A 27,542-nucleotide genomic window follows, 5' to 3' on the forward strand; every position below is an offset into this window, starting at 1 on the left:
GATTAAGCTGTTCAATTGTCTTATCAATCTTGTTCTTCAAGTTACTCAGAGCTTAATGCTTATCCTGTACAAACATTTGAAAGTGATACTTTTAGGTCAGCAGCGTATATGTATGCTTTAAGTTTAGTTTGTTCTCTTGCCATGATCTCAATAAAGTATTGATCTTTCTCTGGCAAGGGTCATACATCTGCAAAATTGTGGAACTGAGCAAAAAGGATGCATGGGACAAAAATCACTCACCATGGAGGCCACTAGTATTTTTCAATGGCTTCCTACCACTAATATTTAAGACGCACCTATTGTATTTTGTTGACATTCTTGATGCTGTGAGCTTTATAAAGTTGTTTTCTGATGCCTAGGAAGACAGAAATTAAAATTATATATTCAAATTAAAGATTACATCTTGCCTACATCCAGACTTTCTTCAATATTTCTGAGGTGACATACCAGCTGGCAATTTAGGGACCGCCTACCCCTTGGAAACCAGCCACCTGAAGTTAGACTTCTGGATTTAAAAAGGTACTGTGGGCCACTAAACTAAACAAAGGGACAAACCTTCATAAATGGCAAACTGCCTCCCAACACACTCATATAAATTTTCCCTCTAATATTGAGTTAAATCTAGACCTGGATTCACTAGGGTAGGTTAGGTTTAATCTTCTAAGCATTTTCACAGCCATTCCTAAGGATAATTAATAAAATTAAATATATCTAGCATCTCACAAGTATCCTAAGAGATTAAATCCATAAAAGCAAGCAGCCCAGAGTAACAAGATTTTCGGTGCCCTTACTGTAGCTGTAACTTTAAACAATGTGTTATCTATAAACCTTACTTTGTACACATACCTAAAAAATAATTAGCTCCTTTATCTTGAAGATAAAAGTGATAAAAACAGGTAGAAAAATTGCTGTAACTGTGCTTAAACGGTTATCTCTTCTGTTATAAGAGAAATGAAACTTTAGATGGCACCTAGTGGATATTTTAACGGGAAAAAAAATTCAAAAGTTGGGTGATGAGACTCAAAATAATAAAGAAGGATTTTTTTTTTTTTTTTTTTTTTACACATAGGCTACCACTCTGACTTACAAAATCAAGGCAAGTATACCGATGAGAACCAGTGTGATAAATTCTCCTTCATTCTGTGTCATCAAATAGGTAAAAGGCACACAGTATAATTCTTTAATTGCATTAAGAATTTTTTCCCCTAAGTGTCAACTTTCACTGCTACTATAATTAAAATTACTTTCTCTAAGCTCTCTTTTTGAAAGGATCTGCTGAATAGATCCTTTCATATGCCCTTATGTTTCTACCTGTAGCCTAAAATGAAGATAATTAGGGTTTAATATTTAGGATGCTTTTAAACTGGTGACGACAAGGAAGAAGCCTATAGTTAAATATCCCAGAAATTTATTTAATTTTTGCTTGAATACATTTTATATAGAAAGATTGGGATTGTTTGCTGTGGGTGCCCCTGGTAAATGGCACAGAGGCACTGAACTACAAACGGGTGCCAGTCTGCAGACATCAGAAATGGAAATCACAGGCCAGATTTTATTACTGTTTTACCTTAAAGATTTGTCTCCAGTGAAATTAGGCCACTCCCTTAAAAAATGCTCAATCTGTTGGAGCTACTGTGTGAAACAGCTGACAATTAGGAGGGCATTTCATGTTATGGTCTGTTGAACATTTAAATACTTGGAAATAAAAAATATTTGCTTTGAAGTTTTCAATACTGGAAAACTTTCAAGTCTAGGATTATACAGCCGGAAGGGCTGCTTTATGTTCCTTAAATTGGACTCTGTTTTCCACAAAGTTAATCTTCAGCTTTGGCTTCCATTTCTTCAGCATCATCATCTCCATCCACTTCTGCATTTTCTCTCTCAAGCCTCTCCAGCTGCCTTGCAAGTTCAGTTTCATCTGTATCTGTAACCACTTTGGGCTCCATTTGAACATTGAAGACACCTCTCTTTTCCTCAATCTTTTCTTTGATAACAGCCATAGCTTGATTGAGGACAGAGAGACCTTCTGTTCTCTCCAGGGTTGTTGTAGTCATCACATACCGAGGGGGAGCTATTAGATTAATCTTGATGGGCATAGTTTCTGTGGAACAATTCAAACCTGCTCTCAGGGCTTCTTTTACAGCATCAATGCCTTCATAACCATAACAAGCCACTTGAATATCTGCTCGAATTTTGACAGCTTGTGGGGTCAGACGCCTATTAATATTGCTAATGAGTACTTCCCGTTCATCTTCATTCAAATCTAAACTATCCAAAATAGATGGGTCTGAGACTGCATGCTTAAATGCATCATAGGCACCATATCCGGGTCTCTTGTACTTGTCATCGAAGACCCAGGCAGTCCTCTGGAACAGGCTCTCCAGCTGCTCATCCTTGGTATATTCTAACACCTCTGCAACATGACGAAGAATGCTGTAAACAGTTTTGGATTTGGTGAATTTGTCTTCACATTTGATTGCTTCCTCTGGAGAAACTCTTCTTTTTGACAAATCAATATAGCCTTTTTCTTTGTCCACTCTAATGACAACCACACATTCATTCCTTCCAATTCGGATAAGTTTGTTTATAGAACGGATACGCCTTCTGGACAACTCACTAAGAATCATGCCTTCGATGTTGTTGTATTCCAGCAAGCTGACATAAGCCCCCATTTCAGCAATGGACCTTACATTCACCATCACTACATCTTCCACCTCAGGAAACTTGTGTTGATAAAATCTACAACTTAAACCTGGCATTCTGAGGTATGTGTCCGACTTCCACACTAGGGTCCCTGTGATCTGTAACCGCGGAGATCAGACTCTCTTCCACCCGCACCAGACACGGATTCTCTTTGGCGTGCGCTTCACTCGACCCCACTGCCCTTGCCTTTAATTCTTAGTTGACCTTGTCCCAGCCAGGGGCTGAGAGTGTAAGAAGCCCAGCTTAAGTTGTTTCTGGGTTTATTTCCCCCTAGGCCCTAGGGTCTGAGTTCTCTGAGGTTAGGCAGCCACTTGGGCTGGGTCCCACCTCCCCCTTTTCTTAGGGAAGATAAGCCCTTTGGGGATTTATCTCCCACATTTGACTTCCTCCTTTGTCTCTCTAACTATCTTAACTCCACCCTTGCCTGGGTTAGTGGTGACAAATGAAAATGCCTGAGGCTTTTTCTAATGAGCTACTTAGAAAGAGAGAAAAAAAAGGAAAAAAGAAAGAAATCCCCTTTCAGAGCCAGTCCTCAGCCCCCCAGTTACTAGTCAAGAACCAGAATTGGTGCCTGGTTCTGTGTGCCCCTTTTCTTGGCACACAGCGCTTTTTCAGTATTCTGAGCTCAGCCAATTCCAAAAGCCTCTGTTTTTATTTATTTATGTTTTTTTTTTTTTCCATCATCCCACCTCCTCTCTGCTAGAAGAAACCTTGGGTTCCTTTCCTGTTTGCTCCAGGTTTATCTGTGCTTGTAGCTTGTATTCAGTAGTCCAAATTCGTTAACTAAAACTGCAGTTGGAGCTTGGTTAAACTCGCTTCCTTTCCTCCTAGTAGACTGCTTCTTTTTCCCACAGGGAAGTGTTTCAGCTCAGCCTGTGGTGCTGGTGAGGGAGGGGCACCAGCTCTGCAGTTTGGGGAGCTTTACTTACAGTTCTTATGCTGCAATCTTAGCCATTCCACCTATTCCAGACTGGTGTACAATATGTGACCAGTCACAGATGTCCCCCAACAGTTGTTACCGACTATTTACTAGTTGTTCCTGGCTATATACTAGTTGTTACTGAGGAGTAACTAAATTCCATACTGCCTGTGCTGCCATCTTGCCCCACCTTGAAAGAGCCTTTTATGTACCTTACAAAAATTTCCTACCCATGTAGGATTTCTTAAGATTTAAAAGCTTGTATTGGAACGTCATTATATAAGATGTGCCTAAAAATGATAAAAATAACGTATCTTATAGGCACTAAAGTGAAGTGAAAACCCTAAAGGCCAGGGAGTAACACCGACCTGGCTTTGGGTCATGGTTCTATCACTTAATAGCTAAGTGACCCCATCTGCACAATGGAAAGAATAATACATACTTCAAAGGACTTCATGAAAATTTAGTAAAATTAGGTACACAAACTACCTAGAAAAGTGTTTAATACATGTTAAGCACTCAATAAATATTTTCCCTTCCACTACCAATCTTTCCTTTTATTCTTTCTTGTTTTTTAAAAGTTTTTTTCCTCACTACTTTATTTATCCCAATAAGTATCATCCTCCTCAAAGGAATAACTTTGGAAGGTGTCTCTATCCTCATCGAATCTCTACCATCATTTTCACCTATTGATATTGAATTCAATTTCTGGAAAATGACCCATGTTATTCAGCACTGATACTATTAGCTGGTTAGTGTTGCTGTAAAGCCATGTTCTACAAACTGCTGCTAATCTGACCCTCCACCTGGGTTTGTATGGCCTGAAAGCTAAAAATAGTTTTTACATTTTTAAATGGTTGAAGAAAATTAAGAGAATTATATTTCATGACCCATGAAAATTATATAACTCAAATTTCAGTGTCCATAAATGAAGTTTTATTGGAACACACCTATGCTCATTTAAGTATTGTTTATGATTGCCTTTTTGCTACAATGGCAGAATTGTGTAGTTATGACAGAGATGTACTGTCCAAAAGCCTGAAATATATATTGTGTGATCCCTTACAGAAAAACTTTGCCAACCCCTATTCTAAAGGAATGGGACATGTGTGAATTTTAACTTGGTTCTGAAGCCAGCTCTGAAAGGGAAATTTCATGGTAGAAGCTATTGTAGCAGGATTAGAATGAGTGTTGAGCTTCCCAAGGTGACAGTGTGGAAGAGAACATTCAATATGTTAGAGGATGGAATTTCTGATATAATTGTCCACATGTACAGGCAAAACTCCATCTCTCTGCTCTTCTTACCATGTCATTAACTCCTGACAAAATTTAGTGAATGATAACTGTATCCAAAGGACTTTTGTTACTAGTCCCCCAATGCTTTCGGACAATTTTATCTATGAAGCATTCAAGGCGCTTGCCTCAGGGAGACTGGTGCAGTAAGGTTTCACTTGAAACAATCCGTATGAACAATTTGGATCTGCCTTTGAGAAGATATCTAATAACAATGTAAAACCCTCTCCCTTTCTTCCTCAGTCTTTTATCCGTGGGAAATCCATTGTCTTCTCTGAACAAGCTGGGAATTCTATTGTATCTTTTTAGGAGAAGGACTGGCCTAATCGAATTCCATTTTGAAACCCCCTCCTAAGGCTACTTTTAGAAACTGATTGAAATTTATCACGTATTCCCTGATAGTACCCCATGATGGAGCCAGTATTGGTTTTGTGAATAAAAGCGTATTGTTTTTCAATTAAATACAAACATTTATTCCTGTGAGGATTAGTGGTATAGTGTTTTGCTCTAAAGGAATGGGACTGTATGAAAAGGAAAGGGTAGAAGACCTTTCTTCTGCAGCCATGTGTAAGAGATGATGTGATTGGTGTCCGGTGACTGAGAATGAGCCAGAAGACAGAGGAATAAAACCATTCAGTAGACTTAAAGCTCAGATGGTCAAGCTGAGCTGCCAGTAAATTAAATAAGTTAAAGAACATCATTTGTCCATTGCATGGCTCTCTGGACTTTTAGTAGCATCTAAATTCTTCTCTTCTCTTAAAGTCTCACCCTAGTCTATTTACATTGCTGCTTCGTCATTTAATGAGCAGATGAATTAGCTCTTCTAACACACAGTTCTGATTAATCAGTCATTCTTTCAGTGGAGTGCTAATCACATGCCAGGCGCTCTGCTAAGTGCATGAGGCACAAAGCAAAACAAGAAGCGTGTCCTGCCCTGCACCCCACACTCCTCCAGAGAGGAGCTTATAGACTCCCAGCTGAGATGAGTGTAAACAAGTGTAGTGAAGTACAGTGGGCTACTAATAGATGTCTGTCTGTACAAGTGAAAATCTCATCCTGGGGACAGACAAGAAAACCAAGAATTGTGGTTCAGTATAAACTATGCATTGGGCTTAGAGGAATAACATCTGACTCAGAGCAGGGAATTCCAAAAGGCTGCCAGGGAGAGGAATTGAGACTTGAAGAATGAGAAGGGGAGGAGTGTGAGCCAGGCAGAGAAACAATATTTAGGAATGCAAAACAACCTGAAAATAATGGCATGCTCTAGGAGCTGCAAGTGGTTTGGATGACAGAACCACAGGAGTATGTGGGAGGGGATCATATTAGAAGTGAGTGGGTATAATCATAAGGGACTTCATGTGCTAAGTAGAACGTCTGAACATTAACCTGCGAACCCTGGGGACGAGCAGGGGAATTATGTGATCAGGATTTTGTGGAGAATGGATTGGAGGGTATTAATGCTGTAAGCTGGAAGACAGTTAGAACTATTAGAGTATTCAGATGGCTGATACCACCTAGAGAAGGTGAGCATTAGAGACAGAGAGACTACTGAACTGGATGACTTCTTAAGGTGGTAAGAGGAGAGAGGAGAGTGGATGACATGTAGATTCCAGCTTAGAGTACAAGTGAAAGTAAAGTACCTGAGATATGTAGTATGAAAAATGAAGACAGGCTAGGATAGAATTCTGAGGACAAGGGACTTTACAAAATGTCATCAAATTTTGGGACTGAGAGACATATATAGGATGGAAGATAAGTCTAAAGAAGGCTGGAAAAGGATATCAGAGCTCTCTAACACTGCTAGGAAGTAGAAGAAGGGACTGGAAGCTGAGGGAGGAAAGTGCAGAAAGGAGACTAGTGAGGGTTCAACCATGCTGCATACTACAGAAAAGTAAGATGGAGATAGAAATTGTCAAGTTTGTCTCCCAAGAATGTGAAACATCTACGTGCAAGACCCTCCGCAAAGTTGCTCCAATCTTCTTTTCCAAAATTATCTCCTTTTACTCCTTTTTGCTTCACCAGATTGAACTATTCTCTCTTTCCTCAATTTTCATTTCCTGCTTCATTTCCTTGGCTGAGATGCTATGAAGTCCATATTAAATGCCACCACCTTTGATTTCAACTGAATTGAAATTAATCTCTCCCTTCCTTGGCAATTATAGCACTTTATCTTTATGTCTGTGTCACTATTCACTTTCTACCTAATATTACAATCACTCATGAAGTTGTATAATTTCCGTTCTGCAAAGTCCACAAATCATATTTGCATAATACCTTGGGATTCAATTGTTAGATCATACTGAAGACACAATTGTCTTTCAGTGATGACTTAAAGAATCCTAAAACAAACACCCCACCACCAAAAATTAGCTCTTAACAAAAATTTAATGATTTGTGATATGAAATCAGTAGGGCCAACTTTCTTACAGTGTTCTCATATTGTTTGTTCATTTTCACCGACAATTTTAAATTTGATTATAAAAGGCTGATATACTTAGAGGGTAGGAAACAGGAGCATTTTGAAGCACTAGTTCTCAAACTTGGCTGCACACTGGAATCACCTGGGGAGTTCTAAAAATACTGATGCCTTGGTCCCACCCCCAGAGATTCTCCTTTAATTGGTAAGTAGTATCACCTCAGCATTGCAATTTTTAAAATCTCCCCAGGTAGTTCTAATGTGCAGTAAAGTTTGAGAACACTTGTTTTTTCAAACTGAATTGCATTTGAAACTCACAACGTCTGTTACTTGTGATGCCTTATTGTTTCCGCATGGAAATTTGTGTGTCATTATGAAGCAGAAGTTTGTTTTTAATTGTATATATTCTCTCTCTTTACGCCCCCTACGCCCAACTCATGAGAGAACAATCTTCTAAAGATGACTGAGAGAGTTCTAATCACTGCCAGGAGAAAATGCCAATCTCTTTTATAAATGAGTTTCTTTGGCTAGCAAACAAAACTGGAATATAGAAAATTTTCATGTCTAGCTTGATAAAAATACATTGATTTTATATAAAATTTTGAGATGCATTAATGCTATTAACATTATTAATGCCCTTTATTAACTGTGTTTTGAACTACTGACTAACCAAAAAAATCCAATAAAAATAGGTGGATTTAATGCTTCTTTCCAAGAATGATATGTTTCTGATAATCATGTCCCCAGAAAAAAAAAATTGTATGAAAAGATTCCTTTCTTTAAAGAGAAATGAGAAGGAATGAGAGATTAGCAGTCAGGTGCTGACCAGTTCATCCATAAAGACATAAGTATTCCAACTTTTGTTTCATAGAAGAAATCATAACAATGGTTTTTCTTCTTACTTTCTCTGTTAAAAATCTTAATTTTGGTCATTTCATTAGAAATGATATAGTAATATCTATCTTGTTACACTACTAAGTTTGTGTATGTAATTCCCTCTGTATGACAAACTAGGTATATTTAAAAGTACTAAATAAATTATCATGCATGGCTGCTGGTTATTGAAGATACGTCCATATTTATATAACAGTCACGTAGAAGGAGCGGGACTTACAGGTGCAATCACAGAGCAACTTTCATTTGTCCCGTGATTACCCCTGCACACCTGCTTTGTGAGACCAGCTCACTGCTCCTGGAAGAAATCTCATGCACTTATCCACTCATTTGTGTTGAATCAAAACTCTTCCAGACATTTGAATCCCTCTCATTCAGTTATCATTATGTCCGGTTTAATTTAATCATTAAAACAGCCAACTTTATTCAAAACCAAAGCTTTACCCCTTCCCCAGCCCAAACCTGCAGAGCCTGCAGAACCAACCACCCGAGATCATAGTGGTCTCTCCTGAGTTCTCTGGAGACTCCCCTCCAAACTACCACTGGGGCTTTTTTATCTGCATTTTCTGGAGAACCGATTATAACTCCCTTAGCCCCTGGGCAGCCAGCTGGACACCTCCAGCATCCTTTCCAATCCTTGCCAAGATCCAGTTCAAATGCTTTCTGCCCCATGAAACCTTTTAGATTCATAATCCCAAAATAACTTGCCTTTTCTCTGAACTCTGATAGCATGTTGTGCCATTCCTGTAACATTTATCCCTTTATTCCTTGTATTACAGTTATTTGGGTTATAGCCTGCCTGTGTCATCCTCCCTTACTTGAAGTGCTCGTCATTCATCCTCTTTACATATTTTTAAGGTGGAAACAAATGCAATCATTTAAAGCAGTTGAGCTGAAATAATTTAAGTTGACACATGAAGTAATTATCATATTTATTATGTTATACCAAAAAGCAGGCAGCAAATTACTTATTTCCTTTAGTGAGAAACCCAAATCTAGAGACTACTGGGATTTTGGAAGGATGGGTCTTCCATCATTCAATTTTTAACTGCATTTAATGTCTCTGTTTTAAAAGCTTTTAGTCTGATAGGCCCATTGCTTCCCTGTCTACATTCCCCGTCTTTGTTTGAAAGAAAATTCATTATTTTTTTATCTTTTTTCTGGCTTGGTATTAGTGATTATACAGACCCAGACTAAACCCCAGTTTATTAAATATTTAAGAAATCATATTAAGGTGACATTGTATCTTCTTTATGACAGCTGGCTGTATCACTAGATACTTTATATTATTATGTAAACATGCAATAACTTTGTTATTCCCATCAATCCAGTTAAAAATGGACCCATGTCAAACTATTCCCAGTGGCATGAAAGGCACTAAATCTGGGACTTCTATGTTAACCTCATCATGAATTTTGAGGCAGTTCAATGAAAAAAAAAAATTTACTTTGAGAGATAATTTGGGTTGTGTGCATTTGTTGTCAGTGTTCAGTGGAAGGGCTCCTTTCCAACTCTTAACATTCTGTAATTTCAGCAGTTTTCTAAAAGGTATTTGTAGCACAATTGAATAGGATGGACAGACAGCATGCTGGATGTGCTAGGGTTGATAGCCCTTGCCCATCCCACTAATTATTCTTGACCAAAAAAGAGAAGTTGTTATACCATATATTAAATATCTCATTTCTTCCTCACATAGGCAAACTCTGGCCTCTTCCTGTTTTTTGTAGATTGCCCTTCATTCTGATGAAAGGAGTCAGAATTGCTGTACCTTGGAGACTCTTTAGCCCATTGGGAAGAATGTTTTCTTTTGAGCTATCAAAGGAAAAATACACTTATGCTGAGGTTGGGGGCTGGGGCAGCTCTTAGCCCAAAGAGTTCCATTGGTAGCCTGCTGGACAACTTTCATTCTGGTCTTTCATTTATTAATTCATTATTCTGTTGTTTGGTTACAAATTGTTTAGAAAGACATTAGACTTTTGTTTTTGACAGTAAATGTTGCTACTGGTGCTGCCGAATCTAGCTGAATGCACAGCAGAAAATGTGAGACACCAGTGATCCGTTCTGTGTCAGTGCCCAGACTACCTCACTTTAAAATACTCTCTGCCTACTCAATGGCATATATATAGCTTTTTATATTTTAACAATGTGTCTGAAAGCATATGAAACAAACTAAGCAATTGTGAAACATAAGACAGAGCTCCATTTAGTTTGTATGTAATTTTTTTTTTTTTTTTAGTATTTTGATTTTAGAAGGGTAACGCAGTATATATACAAATATTACATAATACCCCCTGTGGGGTCTAGAGCAGTGCCCTGTAACCTGGCACATTAATAATTCTGCAGTAAAACATGCAGATATTCACACTGAGTGGGCTAAATAAAGACTACACACAGTTCAGGTTTTTCACCAAAATATGCCTTTTTGGAGCTTCTGGATATGTATTCCAGTTTGCTAAAGCTGCCGTTACGCAAAATACCAGGAACGGATCGGCTTTTATAAAGGGGATTTATTAGGTTACAAATTTACAGTTCTAAGGTCATAAAGTGTCCAAACTAAGGCATCAAGAAGAGGATACCTTCACTGAAGAAAGACCGATGGCATCTAGAACACCTCTGTCAGCTGAGAAGGCATGAGGCTGGCGTCTGCTGGTCCTTTGCTCCCAGGTTCTGGTTTCAAAATGGCTTTCTCAAAAATGCCTCTGGGCTTCTGTGTCTCTTAGCTTTTCTCTCTCAGTTCCTATGCATCCTTGCTTTGTTCTCCTGGGGCATTTCTCTCTTAGCTTCTCCAGGGCAAACTCTGGGCTTCATCTCTTCACTTAGCACCTCCAAACATCTTTCTGTCTGCATCTCCAAGCATCTGGGTCTGTGTCAGCCCCTGAGCTCTCTTAAGGACTCCAGTAAACTAATCCAGACCCACCCTGAATGGGCAGGGTCACACTTCCAAGGAAACAATCTAATCAAAGGTGCCACACACAGTTGGTGGGTCACATCTCCATGGAAACAACCTAATTAAAAGAGCCCACCCATAATAAGTCTGCCCCCACAAGTTTGCATTAAACAACATTGTCTTTCCTGGGGTACATAACAGTTTCAAACCGGCACAATATGTGATTGTGAACCTGTACTAACCTTATTTTGAGGGTGTGTGTGTTTGGAAAATGACAGTCTCTCCACTGAGAGTGGCTGAATTAATGGCAGATAAAGTGGATCTTGTCTTGTACACAAATTGTAATGTGAATTAAGGGAATTCTATTCAACATATACTTGTAATTCCCATTGGATTCTATGAAAGTACTTTTTAAAATGGTAGTGAAATTCACTCTAAAAATAATTTCACAGGAGGGCATAAATGCCTTCTTGAGTAATTTTAGACCCAGATATGTTACTCTGCTCTGAGATGATTGATAAGATCAGAATTAATAGATTCAGCAGAGGAAATGAGATTTCCATTACATGTAGTTAAAATTAGTACCAAGACATTTTTAGCTTTTTCTCTTTTTCACTATAGTTCTTATTTGAGGGAGTAAAATCAATCACTTTCCTAGCTCAGTTAGTATGTCTAGAACACCCTAAAGTGATGATATTTATATATGCTAAGGTTTACTTGGTAGTTTATGCCTAATGTGACATCAGTCCAGCACTTTTAAGCACACTGGTGTGTCAGGATCAAGATAAAGTGTCTCACAAGAAGTATTACCAATATAAAAGTACCAGTATTTCTAAATATTTAATTGAAAAATAAATGTGTGAGAATTTCAGGTTACCCTATTAAAATATTACTCTCAGTTCCTTAGGTTCTTATATATCTTCTTAAATGGAAGAGAAAGGGAATGTGCTATTTGGGAGTGTGTCTTGAACAAATGTCATACATCATATTCTGGCAGGAGAATTTTTTTTCTTTTGAAAACCCTGTTCTAGAGTATCTGCCTGTTAATAAAAGTGTTTAGATTTTAATCTTTTTGAAGTATGTATTTTATGTTATATTTGATAATTTTTAAATTTCTTATTGGCAACTGCTTTATCTTGAATAAGTATAATTATAACTTCAGTATTCAGAGATGCTTATATTATCTTAAAAATGTTAACATGCTAACTTAGCTATTTGAAGTCTCAGTAGCATAAATTCAGCATAAATAGCAAATATATTTAAGGCTGAGAAGATTCCATGATCACCAATAACATCATTGCCCTTAAATTGGTGAACTTCAAAAACCTTCTGTTAAAGAATTCCAAGGACAAACAATTAGAATTGATTGGCATTTCAGAGCTGTACTAACGATGGCTGAGGTTAGGGGGATGTGTTGATTGAGATAAAGCACTAATTAAAATTTTTTTATTTTAGTTTATTATGTTGTTAACAATGTATAAGATTTTTCTCTGATACCCTTCTTCATATCATTTTAAATTTAAGATTTAACTGAGAAAACCTGACATTTTACCTGTTAGCTGCAAGAATTGCTAAGTTGCCAGCCTTCCCATAAAGGGAGGCTTGTGAAGGGGTTGCTCACTCTTGGGGTAAGGGATAATGCAAGGGCATCACAAAATAGTTTTCTTATGGCAGGCTCTGAAGGCCACTTTAAACTCTGAATCCAGAACATACCAGAAAGGAAGTGGATATTTGACTCATTTATTTCTGTTGTTTTTTTTTTTTATTACAGAGGTTATAGGTTTTCAGAAAAATCATGCATAAAATACAGAGTTCCCCTATACCACCCTATCATTAACACCTTGCATTAGTGTTGTACATTTGTTATGATTCATGATAGAACACTTTTATAATTGTACAGTTAACTGTAGTCCATGGTTTACAATGGCATTTGCTGAATTGTACAGTCCTATGTTTGTTTGTTTTAATTTTTATTCTAGTAACATTTATACAACCAAAAATTTTCCCTTTTAACTACATTCACATATATAATTCAGTGCTGATTATAACTTTCACAATGTTGTGCTACCATCACCACCATCCATTACCAAAAGTTTACTTTCTACCCAAATAGAAACTCAGTACAATTTAAGCATTAACTCCCCATTCCCTACTCCCAACCCAGCCCCTGGTAACCTATATTCTAAATTCTGACTTGTATGAGTCTTTTCTCATTATAATTGTTTCATATCAATGAGATATGAATATATTAATATTTGTCCTTTTCTGTCTGGCTTATTTCCCTCAACATGATGTCTTCAGGGTTCATCCATGTTGTTGCACGTATCAGAACTTCATTCCTTTTTACAGCTAAATAATATTCCATTGTGTGTGTCTGTATGTGTGTGTGTGTGTGTGTGTATCACATTTTGTTTATCCATTCATGGTTAATGGACACTGAGGTTGCTTCCATCTTTTGGCAATTGTGAATAATGCTGCTGTGAACATCAGTGTGCAAATATCTGTTCAAGACCCTGCTTTCAGATCTTCTGGGTGTATACCTAGAAGTGAGATTACCAGGTCATATGGTAATTCTATACTTAGCTTTCTGAGGAACCACCAAACTGTCTTCCACAGCATCTGCACCATTTTATGTTGTCATCAGCTATGAATGAGTATTTCTGTTACTCCACATCTTTCCCAACACTTGTAATATACTCTTTTTTTAAATAATAGACATTCTAGTGAGTGGAAAATGGAATCCCATTGCGGTTTTGATTTGCATTTCCCTAATAGTTAATGATGTTGAGCATCTTTTCATGTGCTTTTTGGCCATTTGTTCATCCTCTTTGGTGAATGTCTATTCAAGTCTTTTGCCCATTTCTGGAATGGGTTGTTTGTCTTTTTATTGTTGAGTTGTAGGATTTCCTTATATATGCTGGATATTAAAACTTTATCAGATATGTGATTTCTAAATATTATCTTCTATTGAGTAGGTTGTCTTTTTACTTTCATGATAGAGTATTCTGAGGCACAGAAGTTTTTAATTTTGAGGAAGTCCCATTTATCTATTTTTTTTTTCATTGCTTGTGCTTTGGGTGTAAAATCTAAGAAACCATTGCCTAACACAAGATCCTGAAGATGCTTCCCTATGCTTTCTTCTAGGAATTTTATAGCCCTAGTTCTTGTATTTAGTCTTAGATCCATTTTGAGTTAATTTTTGTATGTGGTCTGCAATAGGAGTCCTCCTTCATTATTTTGCATATGGATATCCAGTTCTCCCAGCACCATTTTTTGGAAAAAAACGATTCTTTCCCAATTGAGTGGACTTGGCAACCTTGTTAAAAATTAATTGACTATAGATGTGAGGGTCTATTTCTGTACACTCGATTTGATTCCATTGGGCTATATATCTATCCTTGTGCTAGTATCATGCTGTTTTGATCACTATAGCTTTGTAAGGAGTTTTAAAATTAGGAAATGTGAGCCCTCCAACTTTGTTCTTCTTTTTCAACATGGTTCTTGTTATTTGGGGTGTCTTACCCTTCCAAATAAATTTGATGACTGGCTTTTTCATATCTGAAAAGAAGGCTGTTGAAATTTTGATTGGGATTGCATTGAATCTGTAAATTGTTTTGGGTAGAATTGACATCTTAACACTCTTTAGTCTTCCAGTCCATAAGCATGGAATGTCCTTCCACTTACTTAGATCTTCTTTGATTTATTTTAGTTTTGTAGTTTTCCATGTACAAGTAAGTCCTTTACATCCTTGGTTAAATTTATTCCTAGATATTTGATTTTTTTTTCTATTGTAAATGTCATTTTTTTCTTGAATCCCTCCTCAGATTGCTCATTTACTAGCATGTAGAAACACTACTAATTTTGGGGTGTTGATCTTGTATCCTATTAATTTGCTAAATTCATTTGTTAGCTTTAGTAGCTTTATTGTAGATTTTTCAGGACTTGCTATCTGTAGGATCATGTCATCTGCAAATAGTGAAAGTTTACTTCTTCATTTCAAATTCAGATGCCTTTTATTTCTTTTTCTTCCCTAATACCTCTGGCAAGAGCTTCTATTATAATGTTGAATAACAATAGTAGCAGTGGCCATTCTTGTTTCGTCCCCACTCTCAACAGGAAAGCTTTCAGTTTTTCACCATTGAATATGATGCCAGCATTTGGTTTTTCATGCCCTTTATCGTGTTGAGGAAGTTTCCTTATATTCCTATTTCTTAAGTGTTTTTATTAAGAAAGGATACTGGAATTTGTCAAATATCTTTTCTTTATCAATTGTGATGATCAAGTGGGTTTTTTGCTTCATTTGTTAATGTGGTATATTACTTTAATTGATTTGGTTATGTTAAACCACCCTTGCATACCATGGATAAAACCCACTTGATTGTGGTGTATAATTCTTTTAATGTGCTGTTGGATTTGGTTTACTAGTGTTTTGTTAAGGATTTTTGCATTGATATTCATAAGAGAAATTGGCCTGGAATTTTCTTTTCATGTAGTCTCTTTATTTGACTTTGTTAATTAGGTTGATGTTGGCTTCATAGAATGAGTTAGGTGGTTGTTCTAGTTTGCTAATGGTGCCAGAATGCAAAACACCATGGATGGATTGGCTTTTATAAAAAGGGGTTTATTTGGTTACACAGTTACGGTCTTAAGGGCATAAAGTGTCCAAGGCAGCACATCAGCAATTGGGTACCTTCACTGGAGGATGGCCAATGGTGTCCGGAAAACCTCTGTTAGCTGGGAAGGCACGTGGCTAGCGTCTGCTCCAAAGTTCTGGGTTCAAAATGGCTTTCTCCCAGAACATTCCTCTCTAGGCTGTGGTTCCTCAAAAATGTCACTCTCAGTTGCTCTTGGGGCGTTTTTCCTCTCTTAGCTTCTCCAGAGCAAAAGTCTGCTTTCAATGGCCGTCTTCAAACTCTCTCTCATCTGCAGCTACTCTCTCAGGTTCTGTGCATTCTTCAAAGTGTCCCTCTTGGCTGTAGCAAGCCAGCTCCTTCTGTCTGAGCTTATACAGTGCTCCAGTATACTACACAAAGCCCATGCTGAATGGGCAGGGCCACACCCCCACGGAAACTATCCAATCAGAGTTATCACCCACAGTTGGGTGGGGCGCATTTCCATAGAAACAACCTAATCCAAACATTCCAACTTAATCCCCACTAATATGTCTGCTCCACAAGATTGCATCAAAGAATATGGCTTTTTCTGGGGGACACAATACATTCAAACTGGCATAGTAGTGTTCCCTTCTATCAAATTTTTTGATAGAGTTTCAGCAGGTTTGGTATACATTTTTTCTTGCAATATTTGATAGCATTCACCTGTGGTGCCATCTGGTCCTGGAATCTTCTCAGTTGGGAGGTTTTTGATGACTGATTTACTCTTTATTTGTAATTGGTCTGTCAAGATCTTCTGTTTCTTCTAGAGTCAGTGAAGGATGTTTGTATGTTTTTAGTAATTTGTCCATTTTATCTGGATTGTCTAATTCATTGTCATACAGCTGTTCATAGTATCCTTTTATGATCCTTTTTTTTCTGTGTGGTAAGTAGTAATGTCTCTCTCTCATTTCTGGTGTGATTTGTATGTGTCTTCCCTCTTTTTTAATTGTCAATATAGCTAAAGGTTTGTGAATTTCATTGATCTTTCCAAAGAACCAACTTTTGGTCTGTTAATGCTCTCCATTGGCTTTTTTAATTCGTATTTCATTTATTTATGTGCTAATATTTGTTATACCTCCTGCTTGCCTTTGGTTTAGTTTGCTGTTCTTTTTCTAGTTCCTCTAGGTGTGCAGTTAGGCCTTTGATTTTGGCTCTTTTTTTCTTTTTAATGTAAGCATTTAAGGCTATAAACTTCCCTCTGAGCACTGCCTTCACTACATCCAATAAATTTTGATATGTTGTGTTCTTGTTTTTATTCATCTCAAGATATTTACTGATTTCCCTTGTAATTTCTTCTTTGACCCACTGATTGTTTAAGAATGTGTTATTTAACTTCCAAATATTTGTGGATTTTTCAGTTCTCTATCTGTTATTGATTTCCAGCTTCATTACATTGTGGTCAGAGAAGATGCTGTGAATAATTTTAACCTTTATAAATTTACTGATACTTATTTTGTGACCCAACATGTGGTCTATCCTAAAGAATGATTCCTATGCACTTGAGAAGAATGTATATCCTACTATTTGGGAGTACAATATTCCGTGTATGTCTGTTAGGTATAGTTCATTTATCATATTATTCAATTTATCTGTTTTCTTGTTGATCTCCTGTCTAGATGTTCTATCTATTGAGGAGAGTGGTGTATTGAAGTTTTCAGCTATTATTGTAGAGACATCTATTTTTCCCTTCAGTTTTGCCAGTGTTTGCCTCATATATTTTGGGGCATCATAGTGCATAAATAATTATTATTGTTATTTCTTCTTAGTTCATTGACCCTTTTATTAATATATAGTGTCCTTCTTTGTCTCTTGTTTAACACGTTTTGACTTAAAATCATTTTTGTCTGATATTGGGATAACTACCCCAGCAATCTTTTGGTTACTATTTTTTTTGAATTATCTTTTCCTATCCTTTCACTTTCAATATATTTGTGTCTTTGGTTCTAAGGTGAGTCTCTTGTAAAGAACATATAGTTGGATTGTGCTTTTTTTTAATCCATTCTGCAAATCTGTGTCTTTTGATTTGGGGGTTTAAGCCATTAACATGTGGTGTTAATATTGTAAAGGCAGTCCTTCAACCATTTTGTCCTTTCGATTTTATATGTCATATCTTTTTTGTTTGTTTTTTTCTTTATTGCAGCCTCCTTTTCTGTATAGTTGATATTTTGTAATGTATCTGACTGATCCCTTTCTCATTCTGTTTCTGTTTTTTTTAAAACACTTTCCTTGTGGTTACAAAGAAAGGGGTTTGTATTACACAACCTACATCTATAGCTTATTCATTTGAAAAGATACTGACTTAACTTCAATAGCATACATATTCTCTGCTCCCATACACCTCTGTTTCCCATTTATGTTGTTTTTGTCCCACATTACCTCTTTATATTTTGCTTGTCCATTATCAGGAAATAGGACTTGTTACTCAGTTGTATCTGACTCTTATAGGAATTAAAGATTAAAGTTATATATTAAGGATACAGTACTATTGTGTTTTGCATTATTCCTTTTAGTTACCTTTTCTGAAGAGCTTCATTTCTTCACACTGCTCAAAGCTACTCTCTCCTGTCTTTTCCTTTTAACCTGAAGAAATCCCTTTAGCAATTCTTGTAGGGCAGGGCTTTTTTTGCTGCATTCTCTCAGTTCCCATTTATCTGTGAATGTTTTAAATACTCCCTCATTTTGAAGGACAGTTTTGCTGGATAAAGGATTTTTTTTCTGGCAATTTTTCTCTTTCAGTACCTTAAATATATCATACCACTACCGGCTTGCCTCCATAGTTTCTGATGAGAAATCAGCACTTAGTCTTATTGAGAATCCCTTGTAAGAAATGAATTGCTTTTCTCTTGCTGCTTTCAGTATTCTCTCATTATCTTTGGCATTTGACATTCTGATTAGTATGTTTCTTGGAGTAGGTCTATTTATTCTGTTTGAAGTATGTTGTACTTCCTGGACATGAATATTTAAATGCTATAAGAGTTGGGGAATTTTTGGCCATTGTTTCTTCAAATATTATTTCTTCCCCTTTTCCCATGATGCATATGTTTGTATGCTTCATGCTGTCACTCATGCCGCTGAAACCTTGCTCAACTTTTTCTATTCTTTTCTCCATCTGTTCTTCTGACTTTCTCTATCTGTTCTTCAATTGTCCTCTCTAGTTGGCTTATTCTTTCTTCTACTCATTCAAAAATGAGTAATATTGATCCTGTCTTTATTTAAATTTCTGATAATTTTTTCAAACAGGTATTTTGCATTAATTTTGCTCTAGAAAATACTGCATTAACATATTATTTACCTTGATTACTGAGATTTTGGCACCCTCTTAAATTTTGCACCCAAGGTGAGTGCGTCACTCAACTAACACTAGTCCTAGCCCTACTCCAAAGACAAACTACCTGGGTTCAAGTCCTGGTTTTGCCATTAACTAGCACTCTGTCCTTGGGCAAGTTGTTTTTAATGTGTGCCTCAGTTTTCTCATCTGTAAAGTGGGGACAGTATTAGTGCTCCATAAGGTTGTTATAAGGATTCAAGTAAGTTAATATTTGTAAAGCAGCAGAACTATGCCTGGCCCAAAGTGCTATACATTTAGTTAAGAAGTGCAATGATTCCTCTAAGACTGTTTAAAGTACTGAATGATTCAGTATGAGCTGGATTCCAATTGTCAGAATTCACCAGGCTGCCATCAGTGTTTTGGGTTCTTTTCCCCCTCCATTTTTACTAAATTTCCATTTACACATCAGGACAATCCTATATCTAATGTGGTTATATAGTTTAAAGGTGAAAGACTTGCTCATTGCATTTCCTATTTTCCGCCTCACTTTCTTACTCAAATAACCAGGAAGATGGGATGGAATTGTGGTCCACAATCATCCTCAGGCACCTGCATCTGTTAGGCTATACCAGAAACATGGACTATGTCCTCAGTTTGTGGTTTTCTTGCACTGAGGTTATGCCAAACATCTTAGGTTTCTGCACCATTGCAGTGATGGTACATGTGTTGCTAAAGCAAGCATAACCTTTAGATTCTTACCTTCATTGATTGGTGGATTTCTTATGTATCACTTTCAGAGGATGTGTATGATTAAGCAGACCAGTCCATGGTCAGGACACCCATTTCTATAATCCAGTGTTCCTTTTCCTGTGTCTGTGGGGAAAGCCAGACACCAGAAAGCCAGCTTTATTATAGTACTTATTTCTAGTGCCATTTTAAATTCTGCTCATTGTGATTCTGAAAACTCTAACATAACTATTTTTATTCATTTTAAAGCACTTTTTTGAAGAGAATCTCATTACTTTATCTCTCATGACAAGGGTGTTGTGTTTATGCTTTAATAGTACAGAAAGCAATCAGAAAACATCCTAATATAAAAAGTGAAGAAATACAGTTTAAATGCATTTTACTAATTCAAGATATTAATTTGAAAATGATGGCCAAATTCTAATTCTAATTAAAAACTCTGGTGTGTACTAATTTATTCTGTGAGTCTGGGGCAACTCTGTGAGATAAGCAGGTATTTATTTAATGTATATATTTGTGGTTAAAAAGGTAATATTTTTCTAAAATAGATTTTATGTGTGAATATAATAACTTCCCTAGGGAAAATATTATTATACCATAGAAGACATGGCTTTGTCTCAGAATGAATAAATGAGTTCTTTTCTATTTTACCCTCAAGCTTTGAATTAGCAATGGAATTAGTGTTCTCCTTTTGATGAGTTCTTTTTATATTCTGTCTAAGATTATATATAAATATATCTTTTGTCTCTTAAGAAAGAATTCAAATAAACTAAAATTAAAATGCTGTGTTCCAATTCAAATAATAAAACATAACAAATGAAAATTTTTCCCTTTGAAGATATATTTTTGGGGGTCAGACTTGTTAAATTTGGTTAAATTTAGAGCATTTGTAGTGAAATCCTGTACTTTTTAAAGGAGACTACCTTTAAATGTTCAAAGGTAACAAAATGTCATTGTTTAGATTTACAATCTCTTTGGGAAATTGTGGAATGCCCAGGGCCTAAATCTAAGAGTCTTCACTGAAAACGTGGTATTCTATCAAATACTGATAGAATATTGCTATATAAAATAGCCACAAAACAGGCCTTGTTGCCTCTGTAAGCAGCAGCAAAATCAATGAATCAGGAGAAAATTCTCTGTGCACATCTTCCCAGGAGAGGCACTGATTGACCTTTGTTCTAAACTCTCTTTTTGAAGATGTTGGTCTAGTGAACAGTCTTAGAAAACTGAGAAAGTGTTTTCCTCTAGAGCAAAGGACAGGTATGCTTACTGCTTGTTATAAAAGATTTGGATTCTGTAAACTCAGGTTTCCTCTCTTGTAATGCAACCCACTGTGTGTGCAGGTGTCACCTGGCCCTTTTTGTATCATCTTGTGGGAATTGGGGCCTGCAGAACCAGTGCAAGGAAATTCTGGCTATTGCTATTGATGTGCATAATAAAGTCTCTTGCCTTTGACCAGGAGTTTTGTATCTTCTACTGGCATCTATAAAATTGTAGCAGGCTAACTTACTAGCTTGTAAACAGGTTAAAATCTCAGACCGTTTTCAATTATTGACAGGTATGTCTTTTAAAAGACAGATAAAGAAGAAGGCTCTTTCCCTTTTCTCTGTGCTTGATCTAAAGCGGATGGTTATGGGTGTGGAGGTAACATGGCCTGAGTGTAAAGTATTTATAGATTACTACATCAGGTAGCAGGATACCTAATTCTAAATATATAAGAGGGTATGAGTTGAAGAGAATAATTGGCATTTCTTAAGGAGTGTAGGTGCTTGGGTTGCCATTAGGAAACTATTAAAGATAGCAACTATATAAACACTTGGTGCTGGTTGTAGTTAAATAATGAACCAGGCAGTATTGAGCATGAATATGTCTCCAAAATATCAGTTTTTCAAAATGGTTGGATCATTTTGGAGTGTTCATTTCAAGTAGAATAATAATCTTGGTTGTTAGTGAGACCCAATAACCTTAAGATTCTTGTAATTTCCCCATGAGTATCATTTTGCATTATTTTGCTCAATTAAGCCAAGAAGACACATAACTCAGTTTGTAAATAGTATAAGCATAATTGGAAATGAAATAATGAATCATTTAAATGTCTTCCTAGATAAATGAGAAAAGAGCTTTTTGCAGAAAGTAGGAAAAAAGATACTAACCCATATTATATTTTCATATACATACCATTAAATCTGTTATGATATGTTTTAAAAACAATAGGAAATGCAATGTGGAAAGACTATATAGGGTAACACCTGTAGATATTATATGGTAGATAAATTTCAGGAGCTCCAAGCTGCTGGGCTAGTATGAGACCTGCACTGGGTCACTTTCAGCTATCTAACCTGTGTGCCTACTGGTGGCACCCACCCAACATGGAAAGAGCTTTTCTGATTAAGTCATGCCAGCCTTTGAGCTGGGCTCTATGGAGTAGATCATTCATGGAGATAAATGACTTCACGATTCCTAAGTGGTTTCTGTGTGACAGTTGTGCTCATGGCAGGGGTAAGGGCTTCAGAGAAATACCCCATCATTTGAGGCAGTTACACAGCCCAGCTCATGGCTGCGAAGTGCCAGCACCTGCCAGATGATGCTGGCAGGAAGCACGCAGACCTTGCAGGCCCCACTTCAGAGCTGCCTGATGAGGAAGCTCGGGGTGAGGGCAATAAACTGCAATTGGCTCCTCTGTAGCTTTGCACCTGTTAGTGAGGACTGTGTCATTCATATGCAAAGGATGTCTTTCTTTCTAACACTTGCAGTGTTCTATGCATCCTCCTACTTACAGAGAAAGAACATTTGTTAACATTTCCACAAAAATACACAGGCAAGGAAGATAATGAAATTATCTACTGTGAAGATGTTTAATGAAAAGGGTGAAATGACACAAATAGATAAAATAATATTGCTCTCCCTCCTGGAGTCTAGAGCCTGGGAGGAAGTTGGGAGTTTGCTGCAGCAAGGTCATCACAGTGGTTCCTGAGGGCTAAAGAGAAGAGGAGCTCACTCTAAGTCCCTTGGAAGATGAGGATTGTTTCAGTGTTCATCACAGTCTGTGTTGTATTTACCTTTCTTCCAGTATGTTCTCCGAAGGAAGCTGGTAGCCACGATCGAGGGGAAGTTGGAGGTGTCTGAGAAATGCTTCTCTGTGCTATGGCTTAACAAGAGGGAGAAGTCCTCCTGCAGAGAATGAAGGAATTTGCATCATGGGAGTGTGTAGTTATGTTTCCAGTGAGTTAAATAGAATAAAAAGCGGAGGCAAGAGGCTCCATTGTGAAAGAATGTGACCCAAAGGGAGAAGAAAAGGGGTAATAATTCTAACCAATGAAGTATAAAGGCTTCTCACGCTAAGGATCAACATGAGCCATTGTAGAAGCTTGGCATCTTGTGCTCCCTGAAGCAACTGAGGAGAACCAAATGCAGGGTCTTGAGAAGAAATGACCTAGGAAAAAGAATGGAACAGCATATCTCTATACATGCCATGCATGAAGCTTGTTCTACAGAGCTTTCGAGAATAAATGTGGATGGAAAAGGGTGCTCAAACACTCACAGTACTTAGAATTCATGCACTCTTAGCTTATATAGGAGAAGGATTACGGGCTTTGAATCCACAGACCTGTGTTCAAATCCTAGTTTGAATTCTCACTGTGTGATCTTGGTTGAGTAATAATGCCTGCCTCCAGGGACTACCAAGAGAATTCAGTGAGAAAACTAAAATATGGCTGGGCACATAGTGCTTGGTAGCTATGTGTTCCTTTCCCCTTTCTCCATCTGGCCTTAGGAAGAGACAAATCACTGCAGTTTAGGAGTCCCTGGTTGGGGGTCAGTAACCAGTGCTGTCCTCCTGGAGCTTGAACCCAGGATGGGAGACTTTTCAAGTTCAGTCTAAGACTACTTCTCACTTGTCTCAGCCTGGGGTCCCCCATGGCTGAGCCAGAGACCAAGGCTCATGCATAGGGGGTTCATTTGGAAATGTGATCCCAGGGAGCAGAAATGCAGGATAGTGGGAGTGAAATAGGGAAGGAAGAAAAGCCAGAACAAAGATGTATTATTATATTGGCTGTTTGATCCCACTAGGATGTGTGTGTATGAGTGTGTGGGGAGGGAATGTTATGAAATGCCTCTCAGAAGTGTCTCCCAGGGCACAATGGGGGGATGCATTTATCTGTTGGCTCCAGATCCCCATCAGTCAAGAGAGGCCTCCACGCGGCTAACTCCCCTGCTCTTCTGGTTTGTGCATGCCCTAGTGCAACATGGATTCCTGGACCTCCTACACCATGGATCAGAGAAGCCTGGGGCAGGAGGCAAGGGAGCCCTGATGAGGGGAGGAGGGAGGCTGCTGTCCAGTGGCTCCTGTGCGGAGTTGCTCAAAGCCTGCAGGGGAACTGGTCACTAACAGCTGTAGCTGAAATAAGAGGAGCAATTGAAAGGATTTGGAAGACATGCACAAAAGAGTCCAGTACACCTCTTTTGTGGGGATGCCCTTTTGTCTTTCTGCCTAGAAAGCAGGTGCTAAAGTAAATAATTTCTTGGCATATCTTTGGCCTTTCAAGTCTATGATTTAAGATGAAACAAAAGTTGCTAGAAATCCCTTGATAAAATATGGATTGGACACAGAAAATCACAGCAATATCATTTACTATTTTTATTCTCCAAATGACTTCTGCAAAATATGTATGGAAAACAAAATAGAGTTATACCCAGTGTCTCTTCAGAGAATGGCAGACCTAATTTACATAGTTGTAACATAAGCTGGAAACAAAGGAAGCAGTTTTGCTGGACTTTGAGAAAATCTGGTGAAAAGTCAAATTAATTGATCCTTAGTGCTTCTACCATTACTGGGTCTTAAAGTGGTTTTATAATGGTTTGCAAAATTTTATTAAAGGTAAAACTTTGGAAATGATGCCAGAGTGATTTTATTAGCCTGGGATTTAGCACAAAGGCATGGATATAGGGAATGTTTCAAAGTAGACTTGACTTCAGGCAAAATTATAAAGTGGATCAAGGTTGTTTTCAGCCCTTCTCTGTTGACCTAACATCCCCACACCCACTTCCCCTCTATCACATTAACTCTCAGGGACCTACCACCTGACTGGACAGCCCAGATGCCCCTCTGCAATCAACCAGTTGGTTTTTACTGGCACCTACCATGTACCTAGAACCTTGCCAGGAATCAAGTGTCAGAGCACCCCATGTGTAAGCTTTCTCAAACATCCTATCCTCTGGGCTCCATGTGAGTGTAGATCCTTAGAAAAATTTAGCTACATTGTGCCAGACACCTTTTATGTACCACTGCAGAGCCTCTCGGCCTCCCCTTCTCTTATTCCAGTGCTGCATGGGCTAACCAACTTAACACCAATGCGCTTCTCATTTCCCACCCAAGGCTCTTCTGTTGACACCACTGCAGGACCCACCAGATGTCCAGGCCTTGCAATACAAAACCCAAAGTTGCGGGGGTGAACTTTTGATCAAGGGTAGCCTAGGGATAAATTCGTCCCCCTTTCTTCACTCCATCCCAGGGCTGGTTCTGAGTGCAGTTTATAAAACTGCTTGAGGGCATCATCTGTGGATTCAGCAATCAGTCACACTCAGCAGCACCCAGCTGTATAGGCTTCTCCAGATTTGTTCTCCTTTCTTCACTGCCCTTGCGCCACACTCCTGCTCCCTGAGACTGTACTCCCTAATAAAATAATAGCTCATTCATTCAGTACCTACTAAATGCCAGGCACTGTTTGAAAGCACTGTGAATACAGAAATGAAATTTTACATTCAGTAACTTATCTGATATCAGACAATGTTTTCCCATAAGCCATATTGTTTAATCCCCTTTTGTGGAGGTTAAAAAAAAAAAAAAAAACCACCCACAATAGAAATCCTGGCCATGTGGTCTAGAGCCTGGCTTGTCAGAACAGATTAAGGACCAGAGGAGCCAGAAACAACTGTAATCTGACAGAAGAACTCCAAAGAGAGGCTGAGGAGGGAAACCCAGGATAGAACCATGAGAGCAGGAAATAGTAGCTGCTCCGGGAGGATATACATCAGAGAGAGCAAACAGTCAGGAGACAATGAGGTCAGGAACTGAACTGAGAAGGATTAGGAATGGGTTGAGAAATAGAGTAAGAGACAGAACAAGGCAAAAACATTGAGGACCAACTTCAGAAACCAGGAGCTTCATCCTCATGGGTTTGGATTCCCGAGACAATTAAAATGTAGCAAACATAAAAGGCCTTTCAAGCAATCATTCAATAACCCATTCAGCAAACTCTTACTGATTTGGAAGATACTTCAGAAAGCTCACAGTCTATGGAGAAAAACAGAGTCAACAAATAAAACATGAAGTGGACAGTGGACAGAATCACCATGGACAGAATGACTGTGCTATTCCCAGGATTCATGCCCACTGCTTTAATTTTTCCTCTCAATGTCCTCCCAAAGACTGCTCTTATAAAAGTATGCATGATTCTTTGGGAGAGCATTAACAAAGGCATTTTCTCTAGAGCATTGCTGCCCAATAGAAATTTTTGCAGTGATGGAAATGTCCTACTCTATGCTGTCTAGCATGGCAGCCAGTAGTCAGCCACATGTTCCTATTGGGCACTGGAAATAAGGATAGTATGACTGAGGACCTGAATTTTTAAATATAATTAATTTTAATTAATGGTAAAATTAAATAGCCATATGTGGCTAGTGGCTGCTGTTTTGGACAGCACAGTTCTAGAGGATGACAACTTACCTGAGTCTCAAGGAGTAAGTGGGCATTACAGGCTATGAGAAGGGTGGAAATCAAGTAGAAAGTGGGAAAGGTGTTCCAGGCAGAGGGAACAACAGTGTAGGGGCATGGAGGTCTATGTGTCTGTTCACTAGCTTGAGATAAGATAACAATAAAGGAGGCTAGAAAGGTAAGCAGAAGCTATGTGATGGCAGGCCTTGTAATTATACTAGTTGCCATTTACGTAGGGTCCTCTAAAGAACCAGGTAGGTTGCTATGCACATTACACATTTATCTCACTTATCCTTTCAAGGGCCATGAAGGTAAATAAATTAATTTTACAGGTGAGGAGATGGAGACACAGAGACTTAATTTAAGATGACCAATACAAGACAGCTTCTAAGTGGCAGAACCAGGATTTGAACTAGAGCCTGACTTCAAAGCCCATGTTTTTTCCACTTTCTCTCTCTACCTCACTTCTATATGCCAGGCAGAGGACTTTGGGCTTTATGTCATTATAGGCAAGGCTGGTCTAAATTGGGGTTTTTCCTAGGCAGGCATAATGTAAAGACAAAGGGATGAAAGAGGTGAGAGGACTGTCAGAGAAATGAAGGTGGCCCATGGGACCTAAGCAGGAAAGAGAAGGTAGGAAAGAGAAGAGAATGCTTAGAGTGAGAGATGGGGTTGAAGACCAGGATAGTGGGAATAATTCAGAGAAAGAACTGTGGGCAGAGGGCATTATTCCCATTTTAGAGGGCTTTCAGCCAAAGACTAACATCAGTTATTTTTCAGCCCTTGGCTGAGGGTGTTAATGGGTGGAGGAAGCCTTTGGCAGATTTTCCATCACAGCACACAGCACACAGCACACAGACAGCCATCTCCTTCCACCAGGCTCCTCCTCCTTGTGCAGAAAAGGATTTCTCAGAAACTGAGTCTGAGTTTGCTAGGTTTTATTTTTTCTATCTCTACCTTTGGTGTCTTATTTTTGTTTAGTGAGATAGAAATAAGTCACATTGACTTTTTAAAGTGTTCGTAATCCTCAGCATGCCAAATGATGTGG

At 38.0% G+C, this 27,542-nt stretch overlaps 2 protein-coding genes across 2 annotated transcripts in view; one reads left to right on the forward strand and one right to left on the reverse strand.

Moving 5' to 3' along the window:
- The window catches only part of NRCAM (neuronal cell adhesion molecule), a 297,084-nt gene that overhangs the window by 169,131 nt on the left and 100,411 nt on the right, over positions 1 to 27,542 (forward strand).
- LOC119534237 (eukaryotic translation initiation factor 2 subunit 1-like) lies at positions 1,804 to 2,775 on the reverse strand. The gene has a single exon (XM_037836377.1). The coding sequence runs from the start codon at positions 2,757 to 2,759 to the stop codon at positions 1,815 to 1,817; it is 945 nt and encodes a 314-aa protein (XP_037692305.1). The 5' UTR covers positions 2,760 to 2,775; the 3' UTR covers positions 1,804 to 1,814.

The sequence above is a fragment of the Choloepus didactylus genome, chromosome 5, assembly GCF_015220235.1.
Source record: "Choloepus didactylus isolate mChoDid1 chromosome 5, mChoDid1.pri, whole genome shotgun sequence".
Lineage (NCBI taxonomy): Eukaryota > Metazoa > Chordata > Mammalia > Pilosa > Megalonychidae > Choloepus > Choloepus didactylus.